This window comes from Amia ocellicauda, chromosome 14 (assembly GCF_036373705.1).
Source record: "Amia ocellicauda isolate fAmiCal2 chromosome 14, fAmiCal2.hap1, whole genome shotgun sequence".
NCBI classification, from domain to species: Eukaryota; Metazoa; Chordata; class Actinopteri; order Amiiformes; family Amiidae; genus Amia; species Amia ocellicauda.
In genome coordinates, this window is record NC_089863.1 from 22,716,715 (window position 1) to 22,737,242 (window position 20,528).

The 20,528-nt window shown below is 45.2% G+C and overlaps 1 protein-coding gene across 1 annotated transcript; it reads right to left on the reverse strand.

Moving 5' to 3' along the window:
- Positions 1–15,343: 15,343 nt before the first annotated feature.
- On the reverse strand, positions 15,344–19,488 carry chrna11 (cholinergic receptor, nicotinic, alpha 11). The gene is made up of 10 exons (XM_066721114.1): positions 19,187–19,488; positions 18,489–18,628; positions 18,363–18,407; positions 18,051–18,160; positions 17,828–17,907; positions 17,554–17,721; positions 17,232–17,426; positions 16,965–17,051; positions 16,690–16,799; positions 15,344–16,518 (listed from the first exon to the last, which is right to left on the reverse strand). Exons 1-10 carry the CDS (start codon positions 19,236–19,238, stop codon positions 15,607–15,609), a joined length of 1,899 nt encoding a protein of 632 aa, XP_066577211.1. The 5' UTR covers positions 19,239–19,488; the 3' UTR covers positions 15,344–15,606.
- Positions 19,489–20,528: the final 1,040 nt, after the last annotated feature.

Consider the following 20,528-nt stretch of genomic DNA (forward strand, 5'->3'; position numbering starts at 1 on the left):
TGTCTGAATCAGTGTGAGTGTGTGTGTCTCTGAATCAGTGTATGACTGTGTGTGTGTGTGTGTCTCTCTGAATCAGTGTATAACTTTGTGAGTGTGTGTGTGTGTCTGAATCAGTGTATAACTGTGTGTGTCTGAATCAGTGTGAGTGTGTGTGTCTGAATCAGTGTATAACTGTGTGTGTGTGTGTGTGTCTCTGAATCAGTGTATAACTGTGTGTGTCTCTGAATCAGTGTATAACTGTGTGTGTGAGTGTGTGTGTCTCTGAATTAGTGTATAACTGTGTGTGTGTGTGTGTGTGTCTCTGAATCAGTGTATAACTTTGAGAGTGTGTGTGTGTCTCTGAATCAGTGTATAACTTTGTGAGTGTGTGTGTGTGTCTGAATCAGTGTATAACTGTGTGTGTGTCTGAATCAGTGTATAACTGTGTGTGTGTGTGTGTGTGTGTGTCTCTGAATCAGTGTATAACAGTGTGTGTCTCTGAATCAGTGTATAAATGTGTGTGTGAGTGTGTGTGTCTCTGAATTAGTGTATAACTGTGTGTGTGTGTGTCTCTGAATCAGTGTATAACTTTGTGAGTGTGTGTGTGTGTGTGTGTCTCTGAATCAGTGTATAACTGTGTGTGTGTCTGAATCAGTGTGAGTGTTTGTGTGTGTGTGTCTCTGAATCAGTGTATAACTGTGTATGTGTGTATGTGTCTCTGAATCAGTGTATAACTGTGTGTGTGTGTGTGTCTCTGAATCAGTGTATAACTGTGTGTGTGTGTGTGTGTGTCTCTGAATCAGTGTATAACTGTGTGTGTGTGTGTATGTGTCCCTGAATCAGTGTATAACTGTGTGTGTGTGTGTATGTCTCTGAATCAGTGTTTAACTGTGTGTGTCTCTGAATCAGTGTATAACTGTGTGTGTGTGTATGTGTCTCTGAATCAGTGTATAACTGTGTGTGTGTGTGTGTGTGTCTCTGAATTAGTGTATAACTGTGTGTGTGTGTGTATGTGTCTCTGAATCAGTGTATAACTGTGTGTATGTGTGTCTCTGAATCAGTGTATAACTGTGTGTGTGTGTGTGTCTCTGAATCAGTGTATAACTGTGTGTATGTGTGTCTCTGAATCAGTGTATAACTGTGTGTGTGTGTGTGTGTGTCTGAATTAGTGTATAACTGTGTGAGTGTGTGTGTGTGTGTGTGTGTGTCTGAATCAGTGTATAAATGTGTGTGTGTGTGTGTCTCTGAATCAGTGTATAACTGTGTGTGTGTATGTGTCTCTGAATCAGTGTATAACTGTGTGTGTATGTGTCTCTGAATCAGTGTATAACTGTGTGTGTGTGTATGTGTCTCTGAGTCAGTGTATAACTGTGTGTGTGTGTGTGTGTGTCTCTGAATCAGTGTATAACTGTGTGTGTGTCTGAATCAGTGTATAACTGTGTGTTTGTGTCTGTGTCTCTGAATCAGTGTATAACTGTGTGTGTGTGTGTGTGTGTGTCTCTGAATCAGTGTATAACTGTGTGTTTGTGTCTGTGTCTCTGAATCAGTGTATAACTGTGTGTGTGTGTGTGTGTGTGTGTGTCTCTCTGAATCAGTGTATAACTGTGTGTGTGTGTGTGTCTCTCTGAATCAGTGTATAACTGTGTGTGTGTGTGTGTCTCTCTCTGAATCAGTGTATAACTGTGTGTGTGTGTGTGTGTCTCTCTGAATCAGTGTATAACTGTGTGTGTGTGTGTCTCTCTCTGAATCAGTGTATAACTGTGTGTGTGTGTGTGTCTGAATCAGTGTATAACTGTGTGTGTGTCTGAATCAGTGTATAGCTGTGTGTGTGTGTGTGTGTCTCTGAATCAGTGTATAACTGTGTGTGTGTGTGTCTCTGAATCAGTGTATAACTGTGTATGTGTGTGTGTGTGTGTCTGAATCAGTGTATAACTTTGTGAGTGTGTGTCTCTGAATCAGTGTATAACTGTGTGTCTATGAATCAGTGTATAACTGTGTGTGTCTGAATCAGTGTGAGTGAGTGTGTGTGTGTGTGTCTCTGAAACAGTGTATAACTTTGTGAGTGTGTGTGTGTGTGTCTGAATCAGTGTATAACTGTGTGTGTGTCTGAATCAGTGTGAGTGTGTGTGTCTCTGAATCACTGTATAACTGTGTGTGTGTGTGTGTTTCTGTATCAATGTATAACTGTGTGTGTGTGTCTGAATCAGTGTGAGTGTGTGTGTCTCTGAATCACTGTATAGCTGTGTGTGTGTGTGTGTCTCTGAATCAGTGTATAACTGTGTGTGTGTGTGTCTCTGAATCAGTGTATAACTGTGTGTGTGTGTCTCTGAATCAGTGTATAACTGTGTGTGTGTGTCTCTGAATCAGTGTATAACTGTGTGTGTGTGTCTCTGAATTAGTGTATAACTGTGTGTGTGTGTGTGTGTCTCTGAATCAGTGTATAACTTTGTGAGTGTGTGTCTCTGAATCAGTGTATAACTGTGTGTGTGTGTGTGTGTGTGTGTCTCTGAATCAGTGTATAACTTTGTGAGTGTGTGTCTCTGAATCAGTGTATAACTGTGTGTCTATGAATCAGTGTATAACTGTGTGTGTCTGAATCAGTGTGAGTGAGTGTGTGTGTGTGTGTCTCTGAATCAGTGTATAACTTTGTGAGTGTGTGTGTGTGTGTCTGAATCAGTGTATAACTGTGTGTGTGTCTGAATCAGTGTATAACTGTGTGTGTGTATGTGTCTCTGAATCAGTGTATAACTGTGTGTGTGTCTGAATCAGTGTATAGCTGTGTGTGTGTGTATGTGTCTCTGAATCAGTGTATAACTGTGTGTGTGTGTGTCTCTGAATCAGTGTATAACTGTGTGTGTGTGTGTGTCTCTGAATCAGTGTATAACTGTGTGTGTGTGTGTGTGTGTCTGAATCAGTGTATAACTTTGTGAGTGTGTCTCTGAATCAGTGTATAACTGTGTGTGTGTGTGTGTCTCTGAATCAATGTATAACTGTGTGTGTGTGTCTCTGAATCAGTGTATAACTGTGTGTGTGTGTCTGAATCAGTGTGAGTGTGTGTGTCTCTGAATCACTGTAAAACTGTGTGTGTGTGTGTGTCTCTGAATTAGTGTATAATTGTGTGTGTGTGTGTGTCTCTGAATCAGTGTATAACTTTGTGAGTGTGTGTCTCTGAATCAGTGTATAACTGTGTGTGTGTGTGTGTGTGTCTCTGAATCAGTGTATAACTGTGTGTGTGTCTGAATCAGTGTATAACTGTGTCTGAATCAGTGTGAGTGTGTGTGTCTCTGAATCAGTGTATAACTTTGTGAGTGTGTGTGTGTGTCTGAATCAGTGTATAACTGTGTGTGTCTGAATCAGTGTGAGTGTGTGTGTCTGAATCAGTGTATAACTGTGTGTGTGTGTGTGTGTCTCTGAATCAGTGTATAACTGTGTGTGTCTCTGAATCAGTGTATAACTGTGTGTGTGAGTGTGTGTGTCTCTGAATTAGTGTATAACTGTGTGTGTGTGTGTGTGTCTCTGAATCAGTGTATAACTTTGAGAGTGTGTGTGTGTGTCTCTGAATCAGTGTATAACTTTGTGAGTGTGTGTGTGTGTCTGAATCAGTGTATAACTGTGTGTGTGTCTGAATCAGTGTATAACTGTGTGTGTGTGTGTGTGTGTGTGTGTGTGTCTCTGAATCAGTGTATAAATGTGTGTGTGAGTGTGTGTCTCTGAATTAGTGTATAACTGTGTGTGTGTGTGTCTCTGAATCAGTGTATAACTTTGTGAGTGTGTGTGTGTGTGTGTGTCTCTGAATCAGTGTATAACTGTGTGTGTGTCTGAATCAGTGTGAGTGTTTGTGTGTGTGTGTCTCTGAATCATTGTATAACTGTGTATGTGTGTATGTGTCTCTGAATCAGTGTATAACTGTGTGTGTGTGTGTGTGTGTCTCTGAATCAGTGTATAACTGTGTGTGTGTGTGTGTGTGTCTCTGAATCAGTGTATAACTGTGTGTGTGTGTGTATGTGTCTCTGAATCAGTGTATAACTGTGTGTGTGTGTGTATGTCTCTGAATCAGTGTTTAACTGTGTGTGTCTCTGAATCAGTGTATAACTGTGTGTGTGTGTATGTGTCTCTGAATCAGTGTATAACTGTGTGTGTGTGTGTGTGTGTGTGTGTCTCTGAATTAGTGTATAACTGTGTGTGTGTGTGTATGTGTCTCTGAATCAGTGTATAACTGTGTGTATGTGTGTCTCTGAATCAGTGTATAACTGTATGTGTGTGTGTGTCTCTGAATCAGTGTATAACTGTGTGTATGTGTGTCTCTGAATCAGTGTATAACTGTGTGTGTGTGTGTGTGTCTCTGAATTAGTGTATAACTGTGTGAGTGTGTGTGTGTGTGTGTGTCTGAATCAGTGTATAAATGTGTGTGTGTGTGTGTCTCTGAATCAGTGTATAACTGTGTGTGTGTATGTGTCTCTGAATCAGTGTATAACTGTGTGTGTATGTGTCTCTGAATCAGTGTATAACTGTGTGTGTGTGTATGTGTCTCTGAGTCAGTGTATAACTGTGTGTGTGTGTGTGTGTGTCTCTGAATCAGTGTATAACTGTGTGTGTGTCTGAATCAGTGTATAACTGTGTGTGTGTGTGTCTCTGAATCAGTGTATAACTGTGTGTTTGTGTCTGTGTGTCTGAATCAGTGTATAACTGTGTGTGTGTGTGTGTGTGTGTGTGTCTCTGAATTAGTGTATAACTGTGTGTGTGTGTGTATGTGTCTCTGAATCAGTGTATAACTGTGTGTATGTGTGTCTCTGAATCAGTGTATAACTGTGTGTGTGTGTGTGTCTCTGAATCAGTGTATAACTGTGTGTATGTGTGTCTCTGAATCAGTGTATAACTGTGTGTGTGTGTGTGTGTCTCTGAATTAGTGTATAACTGTGTGAGTGTGTGTGTGTGTGTGTGTCTGAATCAGTGTATAAATGTGTGTGTGTGTGTGTCTCTGAATCAGTGTATAACTGTGTGTGTGTATGTGTCTCTGAATCAGTGTATAACTGTGTGTGTATGTGTCTCTGAATCAGTGTATAACTGTGTGTGTGTGTATGTGTCTCTGAGTCAGTGTATAACTGTGTGTGTGTGTGTGTGTGTCTCTGAATCAGTGTATAACTGTGTGTGTGTCTGAATCAGTGTATAACTGTGTGTGTGTGTGTCTCTGAATCAGTGTATAACTGTGTGTTTGTGTCTGTGTCTCTGAATCAGTGTATAACTGTGTGTGTGTGTGTGTGTGTGTGTGTCTCTCTGAATCAGTGTATAACTGTGTGTGTGTGTGTGTCTCTCTGAATCAGTGTATAACTGTGTGTGTGTGTGTCTCTCTCTGAATCAGTGTATAACTGTGTGTGTGTGTGTGTCTCTCTCTGAATCAGTGTATAACTGTGTGTGTGTGTGTCTCTCTCTGAATCAGTGTATAACTGTGTGTGTGTCTGAATCAGTGTTTAACTGTGTGTGTGTGTCCGAATCAGTGTATAACTGTGTGTGTGTGTGTGTCTCTGAATCAGTGTATAACTGTGTGTATGTGTGTCTCTGAATCAGTGTATAACTGTGTGTGTGTGTGTGTCTCTGAATTAGTGTATAACTGTGTGAGTGTGTGTGTGTGTGTGTGTCTGAATCAGTGTATAAATGTGTGTGTGTGTGTGTCTCTGAATCAGTGTATAACTGTGTGTGTGTATGTGTCTCTGAATCAGTGTATAACTGTGTGTGTATGTGTCTCTGAATCAGTGTATAACTGTGTGTGTGTGTATGTGTCTCTGAGTCAGTGTATAACTGTGTGTGTGTGTGTGTGTGTCTCTGAATCAGTGTATAACTGTGTGTGTGTCTGAATCAGTGTATAACTGTGTGTGTGTGTGTCTCTGAATCAGTGTATAACTGTGTGTTTGTGTCTGTGTCTCTGAATCAGTGTATAACTGTGTGTGTGTGTGTGTGTGTGTGTGTCTCTCTGAATCAGTGTATAACTGTGTGTGTGTGTGTGTGTCTCTCTAAATCAGTGTATGACTGTGTGTGTGTGTGTCTCTCTCTGAATCAGTGTATAACTGTGTGTGTGTGTGTGTCTCTCTCTGAATCAGTGTATAACTGTGTGTGTGTGTGTCTCTCTCTGAATCAGTGTATAACTGTGTGTGTGTCTGAATCAGTGTTTAACTGTGTGTGTGTGTCCGAATCAGTGTATAACTGTGTGTGTGTGTGTGTCTCTGAATCAGTGTATAACTGTGTGTATGTGTGTCTCTGAATCAGTGTATAACTGTGTGTGTGTGTGTGTCTCTGAATTAGTGTATAACTGTGTGAGTGTGTGTGTGTGTGTGTGTCTGAATCAGTGTATAAATGTGTGTGTGTGTGTGTCTCTGAATCAGTGTATAACTGTGTGTGTGTATGTGTCTCTGAATCAGTGTATAACTGTGTGTGTATGTGTCTCTGAATCAGTGTATAACTGTGTGTGTGTGTATGTGTCTCTGAGTCAGTGTATAACTGTGTGTGTGTGTGTGTGTGTCTCTGAATCAGTGTATAACTGTGTGTGTGTCTGAATCAGTGTATAACTGTGTGTGTGTGTGTCTCTGAATCAGTGTATAACTGTGTGTTTGTGTCTGTGTCTCTGAATCAGTGTATAACTGTGTGTGTGTGTGTGTGTGTGTGTGTCTCTCTGAATCAGTGTATAACTGTGTGTGTGTGTGTGTCTCTCTGAATCAGTGTATAACTGTGTGTGTGTGTGTCTCTCTCTGAATCAGTGTATAACTGTGTGTGTGTGTGTGTCTCTCTCTGAATCAGTGTATAACTGTGTGTGTGTGTGTGTCTCTCTCTGAATCAGTGTATAACTGTGTGTGTGTCTGAATCAGTGTTTAACTGTGTGTGTGTGTCCGAATCAGTGTATAACTGTGTGTGTGTGTGTGTCTCTGAATCAGTGTATAACTGTGTGTATGTGTGTCTCTGAATCAGTGTATAACTGTGTGTGTGTGTGTGTCTCTGAATTAGTGTATAACTGTGTGAGTGTGTGTGTGTGTGTGTGTCTGAATCAGTGTATAAATGTGTGTGTGTGTGTGTCTCTGAATCAGTGTATAACTGTGTGTGTGTATGTGTCTCTGAATCAGTGTATAACTGTGTGTGTATGTGTCTCTGAATCAGTGTATAACTGTGTGTGTGTGTATGTGTCTCTGAGTCAGTGTATAACTGTGTGTGTGTGTGTGTGTGTCTCTGAATCAGTGTATAACTGTGTGTGTGTCTGAATCAGTGTATAACTGTGTGTGTGTGTGTCTCTGAATCAGTGTATAACTGTGTGTTTGTGTCTGTGTCTCTGAATCAGTGTATAACTGTGTGTGTGTGTGTGTGTGTGTGTGTCTCTCTGAATCAGTGTATAACTGTGTGTGTGTGTGTGTCTCTCTGAATCAGTGTATAACTGTGTGTGTGTGTGTCTCTCTCTGAATCAGTGTATAACTGTGTGTGTGTGTGTGTCTCTCTCTGAATCAGTGTATAACTGTGTGTGTGTGTGTGTCTCTCTCTGAATCAGTGTATAACTGTGTGTGTGTCTGAATCAGTGTTTAACTGTGTGTGTGTGTCCGAATCAGTGTATAACTGTGTGTGTGTGTGTGTCTCTGAATCAGTGTATAACTGTGTGTATGTGTGTCTCTGAATCAGTGTATAACTGTGTGTGTGTGTGTGTCTCTGAATTAGTGTATAACTGTGTGAGTGTGTGTGTGTGTGTGTGTCTGAATCAGTGTATAAATGTGTGTGTGTGTGTGTCTCTGAATCAGTGTATAACTGTGTGTGTGTATGTGTCTCTGAATCAGTGTATAACTGTGTGTGTATGTGTCTCTGAATCAGTGTATAACTGTGTGTGTGTGTATGTGTCTCTGAGTCAGTGTATAACTGTGTGTGTGTGTGTGTGTGTCTCTGAATCAGTGTATAACTGTGTGTGTGTCTGAATCAGTGTATAACTGTGTGTGTGTGTGTCTCTGAATCAGTGTATAACTGTGTGTTTGTGTCTGTGTCTCTGAATCAGTGTATAACTGTGTGTGTGTGTGTGTGTGTGTGTGTCTCTCTGAATCAGTGTATAACTGTGTGTGTGTGTGTGTCTCTCTGAATCAGTGTATAACTGTGTGTGTGTGTGTCTCTCTCTGAATCAGTGTATAACTGTGTGTGTGTGTGTGTCTCTCTCTGAATCAGTGTATAACTGTGTGTGTGTGTGTGTCTCTCTCTGAATCAGTGTATAACTGTGTGTGTGTCTGAATCAGTGTTTAACTGTGTGTGTGTGTCCGAATCAGTGTATAACTGTGTGTGTGTGTGTGTCTCTGAATCAGTGTATAACTGTGTGTATGTGTGTCTCTGAATCAGTGTATAACTGTGTGTGTGTGTGTGTCTCTGAATTAGTGTATAACTGTGTGAGTGTGTGTGTGTGTGTGTCTGAATCAGTGTATAAATGTGTGTGTGTGTGTGTCTCTGAATCAGTGTATAACTGTGTGTGTGTATGTGTCTCTGAATCAGTGTATAACTGTGTGTGTATGTGTCTCTGAATCAGTGTATAACTGTGTGTGTGTGTATGTGTCTCTGAGTCAGTGTATAACTGTGTGTGTGTGTGTGTGTGTCTCTGAATCAGTGTATAACTGTGTGTGTGTCTGAATCAGTGTATAACTGTGTGTGTGTGTGTCTCTGAATCAGTGTATAACTGTGTGTTTGTGTCTGTGTCTCTGAATCAGTGTATAACTGTGTGTGTGTGTGTGTGTGTGTGTGTCTCTCTGAATCAGTGTATAACTGTGTGTGTGTGTGTGTCTCTCTGAATCAGTGTATAACTGTGTGTGTGTGTGTCTCTCTCTGAATCAGTGTATAACTGTGTGTGTGTGTGTGTCTCTCTCTGAATCAGTGTATAACTGTGTGTGTGTGTGTGTCTCTCTCTGAATCAGTGTATAACTGTGTGTGTGTGTGTGTGTCTCTCTCTGAATCAGTGTATAACTGTGTATAACCGCCTGATTCCGCTAGAGGGAGCCGTAGTCACAGCAGCGGCAACACGGCGCCAACGTGCAAATTCAGGGCGACCGAGAAACAATACTAAGATGTGATAATATACATAATAATAATGATAATAATAATAACAACAACTACACTTTATCTTCGACTTAGGTGAGGACAACTGCTAAGTTGGAGCAGTTTTTAGTAATATCCGTAGTAGTAGTAATTCTGTCATTCCTAAATTGAACTTTATATTGATTTGTATTACAGCACTTTGGTATTGCTCGTGTAAACTGTAAGTCGCCGTGGATAAGGGCGTCTGCCAATAAATATATAATTAATAATAATAATCTAGTGCATTAGCAATAGTGTGTAAGAGTAACTAGGTTAATAGCTGGTATGTTCACGATAGTATATGTAAGTTAGTATAAGAATGTGTTTATTATGATGATGATGATGATGATGATGATGATGTTGACCATTATACAGGGCTTTGGACCGCAATGGGATGTCTGTGGGGTACCAATAATTACAAGATATATCGAATAACAAGAACCACATATAACTATATACACTCACCTAAAGGATTATTAGGAACACCTGTTCAATTTCTCATTAATGCAATTATCTAACCAACCAATCACATGGCAGTTGCTTCAATGCATTTAGGGGTGTGGTCCTGGTCAAGACAATCTCCTGAACTCCAAACTGAATGTCTGAATGGGAAAGAAAGGTGATTTAAGCAATTTTGAGCGTGGCATGGTTGTTGGTGCCAGACGGGCCGGTCTGAGTATTTCACAATCTGCTCAGTTACTGGGATTTTCACGCACAACCACTTCTAGGGTTTACAAAGAATGGTGTGAAAAGGGAAAAACATCCAGTATGCGGCAGTCCTGTGGGCGAAAATGCCTTGTTGATGCTAGAGGTCAGAGGAGAATGGGCCGACTGATTCAAGCTGATAGAAGAGCAACTTTGACTGAAATAACCACTCGTTACAACCGAGGTATGCAGCAAAGCATTTGTGAAGCCACAACACGTACAACCTTGAGACGGATGGGCTACAACAGCAGAAGACCCCACCGGGTACCACTCATCTCCACTACAAATAGGAAAAAGAGGCTACAATATGCACAAGCTCACCAAAATTGGACAGTTGAAAACTGGAAAAATGTTGCCTGGTCTGATGAGTCTCGATTTCTGTTGAGACATTCAGATGGTAGAGTCAGAATTTGGCGTAAACAGAATGAGAACATGGATCCATCATGCCTTGTTACCACTGTGCAGGCTGGTGGTGGTGGTGTAATGGTGTGGGGGATGTTTTCTTGGCACACTTTAGGCCCCTTAGTGCCAATTGGGCATCGTTTAAATGCCACGGCCTACCTGAGCATTGTTTCTGACCATGTCCATCCCTTTATGACCACCATGTACCCATCCTCTGATGGCTACTTCCAGCAGGATAATGCACCATGTCACAAAGGTCGAATCATTTCAAATTGGTTTCTTGAACATGACAATGAGTTCACTGTACTAAACTGGCCCCCACAGTCACCAGATCTCAACCCAATAGAGCGTCTTTGGGATGTGGTGGAACGGGAGCTTCGTGCCCTGGATGTGCATCCCACAAATCTCCATCAACTGCAAGATGCTATCCTATCAATATGGGCCAACATTTCTAAAGAATGCTTTCAGCACCTTGTTGAATCAATGCCACATAGAATTAAGGCAGTTCTGAAGGCGAAAGGGGGTCAAACACAGCATTAGTATGGTGTTCCTAATAATCCTTTAGGTGAGTGTATAATGACACGTGCAGGAGTGGACTCTTTGTGTTGTATCTGTAAAAGATAACTCTGCTGCTCAGACCCGTGCTAACCGACCTGAACACACCAGCAGTCAGATTGTGTCTGAGTCTGTGTTCTTCACAAGTTAAATTAATATATGTTTATGAATAATGGGAGTGTGCTGTAATTAGAGCAAATTGATTGCACTATATTCATAAGCAATATATAATATGTTAATGTAGAATATAGAATATGAGTGTGTTTGTGTGTGTCAGTGTTTGTGTGTTTGTGTGAGTGTGTATGTGTGTGTGTGTTTGTGTATAATACGATGCTCCACTCTGACTCAGTCCTCTATCAGCAGTCTGTCAGTGAGGTGGGGGGGGTCGTTATTAATTTCCCTCCCTCTCAGCACTCTCTCAGCCACAGAGATATACCCCCCTCTAACCCCCCCCTCCCTCCCTCATCTGCTCTCCTCCCTCTCCCTCCTCCAAAACCCTCAGCCATCCCTCTCTTCTTTCATCCCCCCCACCCCCCTTCACAGTGTCATTTTCTGAACGAAAGACCAAAAAGACCAATTGTAATTGCACGACTGTTTGGGGGGGAAAAAAATGAAAAAAACCTGCAGTCTGGCACTTTCTTTTACGAGCAGCCTCTCTGCCTTCCTCATCTTTTATTCTCTCCCTCTCTCTCTCTCAACTCTCTCTGTCTTTCCATGCGAGAAGAGAACATAAATATCTCTGGACAGAACTGCTGGAGAGGCAGAACAAGCAGCAAGCGAGAGAGAGAGAGAGAGAGAGAGAGACAAACAGGCATACTGACTGACTTATAGACACAGAGACTGATTGACAGACACAATGACAGAAAGAGAGAGAGATAGATCTTGTTCGAAATATACTCCCAGACAAAGAAAGAGTCCCCATCCGTCTGGGAGAGAAAAGAGGACTGTCAGTACAGCAGCAAAATACATGTCTGCCTGCCACAGCCTGAGAGACAGTGTGTGGACAGCCTGAGGGACGGTGTGTGGACAGCTTGAGGGACAGTGTTTTGACAGTCTGAGGGACAGCCTAAGGGACAGTGTGTGGACAGCCTGAGGAACAGTGCGGGACAGTGTGTGGACAGCCTGAGGGACAGTGTGTGGACAGTCTGAGGGACAGCCTAAGGGACAGTGTGTGGACAGCCTGAGGAACAGTGCGGGACAGTGTGTGGACAGCCTGAGGGACAGTGTGTGGACAGCCTGAGGGACAGTGTGGGACAGTGTGTGGACAGCCTGAGGGACAGAGTGTGGATAGCCTGCAGCCACACAAGCCCTGGTGCTGCTGGGGAGGGAAGAAACAATAGACCTCAATACTGTCCTGTAATTTTAAAATGATAACAATCCGGCACATCTAAATCACATCACATCTACGAGACAAGTTGGCACAGCAAGGCACCTTTGCTATATTTTATTATCACATAATAAGGATTAGGATTTTATTTAATGCAGGATTTAATGCACTGCCTAAATCTAGCAGGAGTGATAGTGATAGAGACAATAGTGTTGGATGTTTGTTGAGGAACTCATTCATGAGAATGAGTTTGAAGGAAAAGATGCGACTAATCTTGTGATGCTGGGAAGTGTAAACATGGATGAAGTGGATGAAAGCTACCGTGCAGGAATAGAGATTCTGTAGTGGATTTATTCTCCGTTATCCACAGAGACTCAGGACTCAAGTTGATTCTCAGCTACAGATGTTTTAGTCAGCACATGCACAGGCAAATACCTCATCACTCATGAGGCGATACATTTTTTGAAGCTATGGCATCGAGAGCAAGTTCCTCTTCTTCAGTCTTCTCCCTTCTGCCAGCAGCCGGATCAAAACTAAGGGCTGTGATTCCCTTTAGAGAACGCACTCCACTCAGCAGTTCCTCCCATGAAATAATCATGTAAAATAATAGCGATAGTTCTGGGTGGTGAAATACACTTTTTATGACTACAAATCAATGGTTCTTTCGGAAAAATAGGGCGATGGGGCTGCCAAAGGTGCATAACGTTATTTTTCAATGATTTTCGTGGCTTTTCTGATTTTCTCCATTGACTCCCAGCAGCTCCAGAGTTTGAACCCGTGACGTCATGGCATATTTGTCGATCTCTGTTTTCTGGTATATAGAATGAGCTGGATATGAAAAACACACTCCACAGAATATGTTTCTATATCTGAGAAAATATGGAGTTCCCCTTAAAATTCGGGAATTCTGAAAGAGTGAAATTCTGTGAATTATAAAAAATATTCACAGAAAGCTTTTGAATGATAAAATGCTAAATTTATATTATTACACCCTTACCCAAGCTGACTTACATTTTTTGCAAAATACACATAAAGAACATGTCTTTAAATTAAAGTGTATTCCTGATACAATGTTTATTTCATGTTTTGATTACTATTCATATTATTTGACTTTGTATTATATGTATAAAATTGGGAAGCAGTAGATCTAGTTGATATACACCAATCAGCCATAACATTATGAGCACTGACAGGTGAAGTGAACAATGATAATCTCGTTATCATGGCACCTGTCAGTGGGTGGGATATATTAGGCAGCAAGTGAACATCTTGTCCTCAAAGTTGATGTGTTAGAAGCAGGAAAAATGGGCAAGCGTAAGGATCTGAGCGACTTTGACAAGGGCCAAATTGTGATGGCTAGACGACTGGGTCAGAGCATCTCCAAAACTGCAGCTCTTGTGGGGTGTTCCCGGTCTGCAGTGGTCAGTACCTATCAAAAGTGGTCCAAGGAAGGAAAAGCGGTGAACCGGCGACAGGGTCATGGGCGGCCAAGGCTCATTGATGCACGTGGGGAGCGAAGGCTGGCCCGTGTGGTCCGATCCAACAGACGAGCTACTGTAGCTCAAATTGCTGAGAAAGTGAATGCTGGTTCTGATAGAAAGGTGTCAGAACACACAGTGCATCGCAGTTTGTTGCGTATGAGGCTGCGTAGCCGCAGACCAGTCAGGGTGCCCATGCTGACCCCTGTCCACTGCCGAAAGCGCCTACAATGGGCACGTGAGCATCAGAACTGGACCACGGAGCAATGGAAGAAGGTGGCCTGGTCTGATGAATCACGAGTTCAAGGTGTTGACTTGGCCTCCAAATTCCCCAGATCTCAATCCAATCGAGCATCTGTGGGATGTGCTGGACAAACAAGTCCGATCCATGGAGGCCCCACCTCGCAACTTACAGGACTTAAAGGATCTGCTGCTAACGTCTTGGTGCCAGATACCACAGCACACCTTCAGAGGTCTAATGGAGTCCATGCCTCGACGGGTCAGGGCTGTTTTGGTGGTAAAAGGGGGACCTACACAATATTAGGCAGGTGGTCATAATGTTATTGCTGATCGGTGTATATAGTTAGTGGTTAGCATTATCAGGAAATGTCATATCAAACTGCAGTTTTTATTCAAATATACAAAAAGCTTATTGAAGTGTTTCCAAGCAGTAAAGAACAGAATACTGTTTCTGCCAATTTTTCAGTTAATTTAACATATTCATTTATTAATTAAATAAAACCAAAAAATAAATATCTTGACCTTCCTATGCCATGTTTTTGAAGAGGTGCAGCAAATGCAGGCATTGAAGGACAGAATCCTGCCCTGGAGACCCTCTGTCATGAAACAATATTTATCCATGTTTCTTGTAGTATAGATGGCAAAGAGGGGTTTGTCTTTGGAAATTGCCGTCTGCAATTCAAATCTCTAAACGGCCTTCAAGTTGTCGGTGTAGATGTTCTATAAAATTCAGATCAATAGAAAACAGCTCTTTCCACCATCGTCTTCTACTGCCATGGTTGACATCAAATGAAGAATAAGCAAAGGACAATGCATCATGGGTAACTGGAAGCCGTGCCAACAAGAAAAGGCCTGCAGTCGATCCAGCTAGATGAATTAGTCCAGGAACTTCTGTTTTCCAGCATTTGTTTGCAGGAGACACCCGTGGAAATGCTATTCCAGATCAATTTGCACACAGAACCTCAGATTGGTCTGTGATGTCATGATTCCTGGTATGTGCCATATGTGTCATACTCGATTCGGTTTGTGCTATTTGCATGTTTAATATATTTGCATCTCATGTTTGCAATTACTGAGTCGCTACCACATGCTAATTGAGCCATGGCATTAAAGAGCACATACGCACACACACATACACACACACTAACACACACACAATCAAATATGTAAAGCTCAGGCACACTGAACACAGTGCAGATCATTGCTTATACCAGAGCAGTGTTACAGACACCCCCCCACCACCCCCCACTACTCTTCTTTACTTCTCCGTCAATAACTAATTAAATTAGATCAGTCTTCTCTGGATGCTCCGAGCCTCAGTCTGATGCCTCAGCACTCTCCATCTCCCTCCCCCTCCCTCCCTCTCTCCCCCTCCCTCCCTCTCTCCCTCACTGTCTCCCTCTCTCTCTCTGTCTCTCGCTCACTCTCTGTCTCCAGGGAGTACTGGGCATCTTCAGCATCTTAGACAAGTGTGTGACTGACTGACACACTCACTGACTGACTAACACACTGACTGACTGACACACCGACTAACTGACTGACTGACACACCGACTGAAGAAGAGACTGAAGCAGTAGACAGATTGTAGAAATAGAAAAGGAAGTAGTTGTCTTTATTTATAATTTCAAGGTTTGGGTTGGGGGGGCTGCAAGTACCGGGCAGGGGGGGGTCAAGTCAAGATACAGTGATTGCGTCGCACAGCATGGCATCCACCTCTGAACAGACAAGGATGGGGGGCACGGGGATGGGGCCAGAGCACAGGAGCACGGCACTTCTCCCTCCCACCCTTCCTCCATCCATCTTACCATCACCATCGCTGTCTCTCTCCTCTCCTCCTCTCCTCCCTCAGATGAAGTCCTTGGACACGGCCTCCACGAAGTTGGGGGCCGACATGAGGATGGAGATGGTACAGACGATGTTGAAGACGCTGAAGGCCACCAGGCAGAGCCGGTCAATCACGGCCGCCGCGAACTTCCACTGGCCGCACTCCTCCTCGCCCTCGTCCTGCTCGCGGAAGCGGTCAGCGATGTAGCGCACCTCCTCCAGGATGGCCTGCAGCTGAGGGTCCCCCAGGGCCGAGGAGGGGGCTGTGCCCAGACAGCCGCCCGCTCCTCCGCCTCCGCTGCCCCCTCCTCCGCCATAGACGGTGGAGATGCTGCCGTTGTCAATGGAGATGCCATTGACCGCAATCCCACCACCGCCACCGCCACCGCCTCCTCCTCCCCCTCCGCCACCGCCGCTGCCCCCTCCGGAGTGGATATTGGGGGGGGGGCTCCCAAACAACTGCAGGACCCCCGCAGGGGGGTGTGCCTGCTGCAGATGGGGGGGAGGACTGCCACCTCCTACACCTATACCTCCTCCGCCTAGCCTGGGGGTGCGGACGAGGGTGGGGTCGGAGGTCAGGGGCAGGGCAGAGGTGGTCGGCGGGGGCAGCTGCGGCGGGGGGTCGTCCAGGTTCTGGAAGCCGATGTAGAGCAGGTTGCCGTTGTTGGCGCTGCTCTGGGCCGAGAGGTAGGGGGGTGCATGCGGATGGGGGCTGTAGGAGTGGGGGCTGTAGGAGTGGGGGTGCAGGGGCGGGTGGGCGTGGGGGTAGCCCAGGGGGGGCGGGGGCTCCTGGCTGCCCGAGCCGGAGGCAGAGCAGGAGGAGGAGCAGCGGCGCAGGGGTGGGCCGCAGGGCGGGCGGTCCGGGATCCCCCCCTCGCCCGGGCGCTTCATGCGTAGGAACCACGCCACCCACTGCAGCAGGACCAGCTGCACCTGCGCAGAGAGAGAGAGAGGGCGGGAGTGAGGGAGAGAGAGAGGGAAGGAAAGGGGTAGAGAGAGGGAGGGAAAGAGAAGGGGGGAGAGGGAGGGGAGAGAGAGAGACAGAGTGAGTCACTGAGAGAGCGTGGGAGGGAAGAGAGTGGAGTGTGTGAGGGGGCCACTCACCCATTTTGGCATCTGCCCACCCGAGGGGTCGTGGTGATGGTACTGCAGAACCACCACTGTGGCCACCACTGACAGCCCCACTATGATCATGGTGCTGGCAAAATACTGACCTGAGAGAGAGCGAGAGAGGCAGGGAGGAATAGAGAGAGGGAGGGACGGAGGGAGAGAGGGGGAAGGATGGTAGAAAAAAAAAGACAGCAGGGGGGGTGAGTGTCACAGATAGATTTAATGATAGAAACATTCAAACAGACAGATAGACAGACGCACATACTGACCGATCAGAGGGATGGAGTCAGAAGTGGCGGGCATTATCTCAGCCACCAGTAGCATGAACACAGTGAGAGAGAGCAGCACAGTGATACCTAGAGAGAGACAGAGAGAGGGAGAGAGAGAGGGTGAGAGAGCAGGAGGGGATGTGGAGGGGAGGGGGAGGGCAACAGCCAATGTAACACAGGGGTTTTATATATACATCTCCCTCCCTCTCTAAACCTCCCTCCCTCCCTCTGCCTCCCTCTCTCTCTCTCTCTCTCTCTCTCTCTCACCCAGCGATATCTTCTCCCCGGAGTCGGCGGGCAGCAGGAAGATGAGCAGGGTCATGGAGGACAGCAGCACGCAGGGGATCAGCAGGTTGAGGGCATAGTAAAGGGTGCGCCGGCGGATCGTCACCACGAATGTCACGTCTGGGTACGGCTCCTTGCAGCAATCGTAGAAAATCTCATTGCGGCTGCCTGGCACGCCTGCTCAGGGAGAGAGGGAACAAGAGAGAGAGGGATGTTGGTGATTGTGTTTGACTGCCAGTGCAGGTGTGTGTGTGTGTGTGTGAGCGTGTGTGTTCAGCACAGTTCCGGTGGGGGGGTCACTCACCCACCAGGTCCCACTCCCCATTAGGCATGTACCCCGAGATGTCCGCGTCCACAATCTGCAGGTCCAGCAGCCAGCCATCGTATGTCCAAGAGCCAAACTTCAGCTCGCACTTCTGAATGTCAAACGGGAACCAGCGTACGTCCACATTGCAGGTGCTCATGAAGATACCTGACAGGGGAGGGAGAGGGAGGGAGAGAAAGGTATGACAGTATTGCTATTATGATACAAAAGGTGGAGGAGAGGAGGAGAGCATGGCAGGGCGTGGCAGCCTCACCTGGTGGCAGGTACTGGCAGTACCCACTGGAATTCACCAGCACGTTGGTCTTAAAGGTGGAGTCAAACTTGTCATCAGCACTGGGGAGAGGGAGAGAGAGAGAGAGAGATAGAAAGAAAGAAAGAAAGAAAGTTGAGAGTTACCTGTGTGCAGGTGAGTGTGCCAGTGTCCAGGGGAGTTACCTGTGTGCTGGTGAGTGTGCCAGTGTTCAGGGGAGGGTTACCTGTTGTACAGCAGCACATCCGGTGTCCACACCTGGTCAGTGGTGAAGCGCAGATTCTTCACTCCAGGGAACCTGGTCTGATTCCAGGTCAGGTAGTGATCATACCAGTACTGAGAGACAGAGAGAGGGAGAGAGGAGGGAGAGAGAGAGGGAGGGAGAAGGAGATGGAGAGGGAAAGAGGAAGAGACAGAGGGAGAATGGAAGAAAGAGAGCAAGTGATTACAACGTTCAAACACAGATCTACTCACATAGTCAGAGACATAGCCACACACACACACAAACACACACATGAACACACACTCAATTGTTTACCATTTGCAGCCAGATGTTGGTTGTGAGGACTTGATTTTTCTCATCCTGAAAAGGAAGCAGAGAGACTTTACACGCTACACACCACACCGCACAGTCTCACTCACTCACACACACACACACACTGACCACGTCCATGATCTGTATGAGGGACATGGACAGGTGCACAGTGAGGGGCTGTGAGTCGTTGCCCACTGGACGCTCCATCCTGTTGTAATCTTTCAGCAGCTCCTTCAGCAGGGTGCGCTGGTGTGGGCCCTGCACTGACACTGAGCGAGAGGGATACAGACATTATTACAATCCTCTCCAATATGTATTAGTTTTAGTATGGCCCCCTAGTATAACAGCACTTGCTCTGCTACAGTGGTAATGTGTTTTTAGACTATTGTATATAACAGTACAGTGCGTGTGTGTGTGTGTGTGTTCAGTATTTATGATCACTGCTCAACATCCCCCCACCCCCCCGTGTCTTAGAGCCTTAGATCAGCATTACCAACACAGCGCCCCCCCACTCGCCTCGGTTTCCCTGAGATTCATTTATAAATTATTTTGCTTCATCTCATTGCGCTGAATTGAATTACATGGCCTCTTAACCACACACACAAACCCTCCCCCTCTCTCTCTCTCTCTCTCTCTCCCCTTCTTCAATTTCAAATTTTTACATGCAGACTACCTTCATCCCTCCATCCCTTTCTCCTCCCCTCTCCCCCTCCCTCCCTCTCTCCATCCCTCTGGTTTCCAGCACATCCCCGTGAAAAAGCTGACACACTGACACACTCACACACATTGACACACACACATACATACAGAGAAAGACAGACACCTACCCCCAATCAGAGATGCCATTATTAACAGTTGTAGAACGCCAGCAAAAATCATATTCCTGCCGGTAGACAGAGAAGCAGAGAGAGAGAGAGAGAGAAGCTCCCAGACAGCCCCTAATCCTGGCACAGAGAAAGAGGAAGAGAGAAAGGCAGAGAGAATGAGAGAGGATGTGAGTGAGAGTGTGTGTGTGAGAGAGGGAGAGAGAGAAAGAGGGAGAGAGAGAGGGAGAGACGACAGCTGTAATATCACAGGGGCATTAAGATCAGCTACTGACAGTCCGACTGCAAGACAGTAGATTCACATCTCTCTCGCTCTCTCTCCCCCTCCTGCTTCCCGCCATCCCCTCCCCTCCCCTCCCCTCCCTCCCTCTCTCTTTGCTCTCTCCATCTCTCGCTCTTTCTTTAAAAAGCGGAGGTGGAGTTAGAAGACAGAGATAGTGTCAGTATGTGTTATTGTGTGTCTGTGTAAGTTAATTAATGTGTGTTCATTAGGGTGTTGTGTTCATTTCTGGTTTTATTAATGTGTGTCCATTAGTGTGTATGAATGTTCATTGGTGTGTTTATTAGTGTGTATGTTCATTAGTGTGTTACTAGTGTGTGTATTCATTATTGTGTTTATTAGTGTGTGTGTTCATTGGTGTTTATTAGTGTGTGTGTGTGTTCATTAGTGTTTAATTAGTGTGTCTTAATAAACACTCAGCAATCTTGCTTCACAATCTGCGTGCCATTGCTTCCCTCTACAGCTGTGTGTGCGTCTCTCTGTCCATCTGCTCTCCCGTGTGTAAGCGTGTCCCTGTCTGTGTGTGCGTCCGTGTCTCCCTGTGTCTCCCTAGCTGTACCCCCCTCCCGTCTGTGTCTTAGGAAGGGTCAATAGTGTTGAAAGACGGGGCTGCTCAGCCAGTCGATAGTGTTTACTCAGACCTGCTGCTTAGGAGAGATTAACGAGCGCCTGTCACAGCAGCCAGGCAGCTGCTCATTAGCTTAATTAAGCTAACGAGGATCATGGCCCATTCCCCCCCATCTGTAGACACTGGCTGCTCACATACATACATAATCTACACACCTGGAGTACACACTGTACTGTATATATACACACCTGGAGTACACACACTGTACTGTACTCTATATATACACCTGGAGTACACACATACTGTATATATGTATAGTGTGCATCTTGATGGTTACTTGATGTGTGTGCATGCATGTTTCAGTGCGTTGTGTTTGTGCACACACGTCTGAGTGCTGGTGTGTGAGAAGGGAAAGTGGGATGGAAATATAAAAGGAGTGATGGACAGGGTGAGAAAGAAGAAGGGGGAAACATGGAGGCAGCGAGAAGAGAGGGATG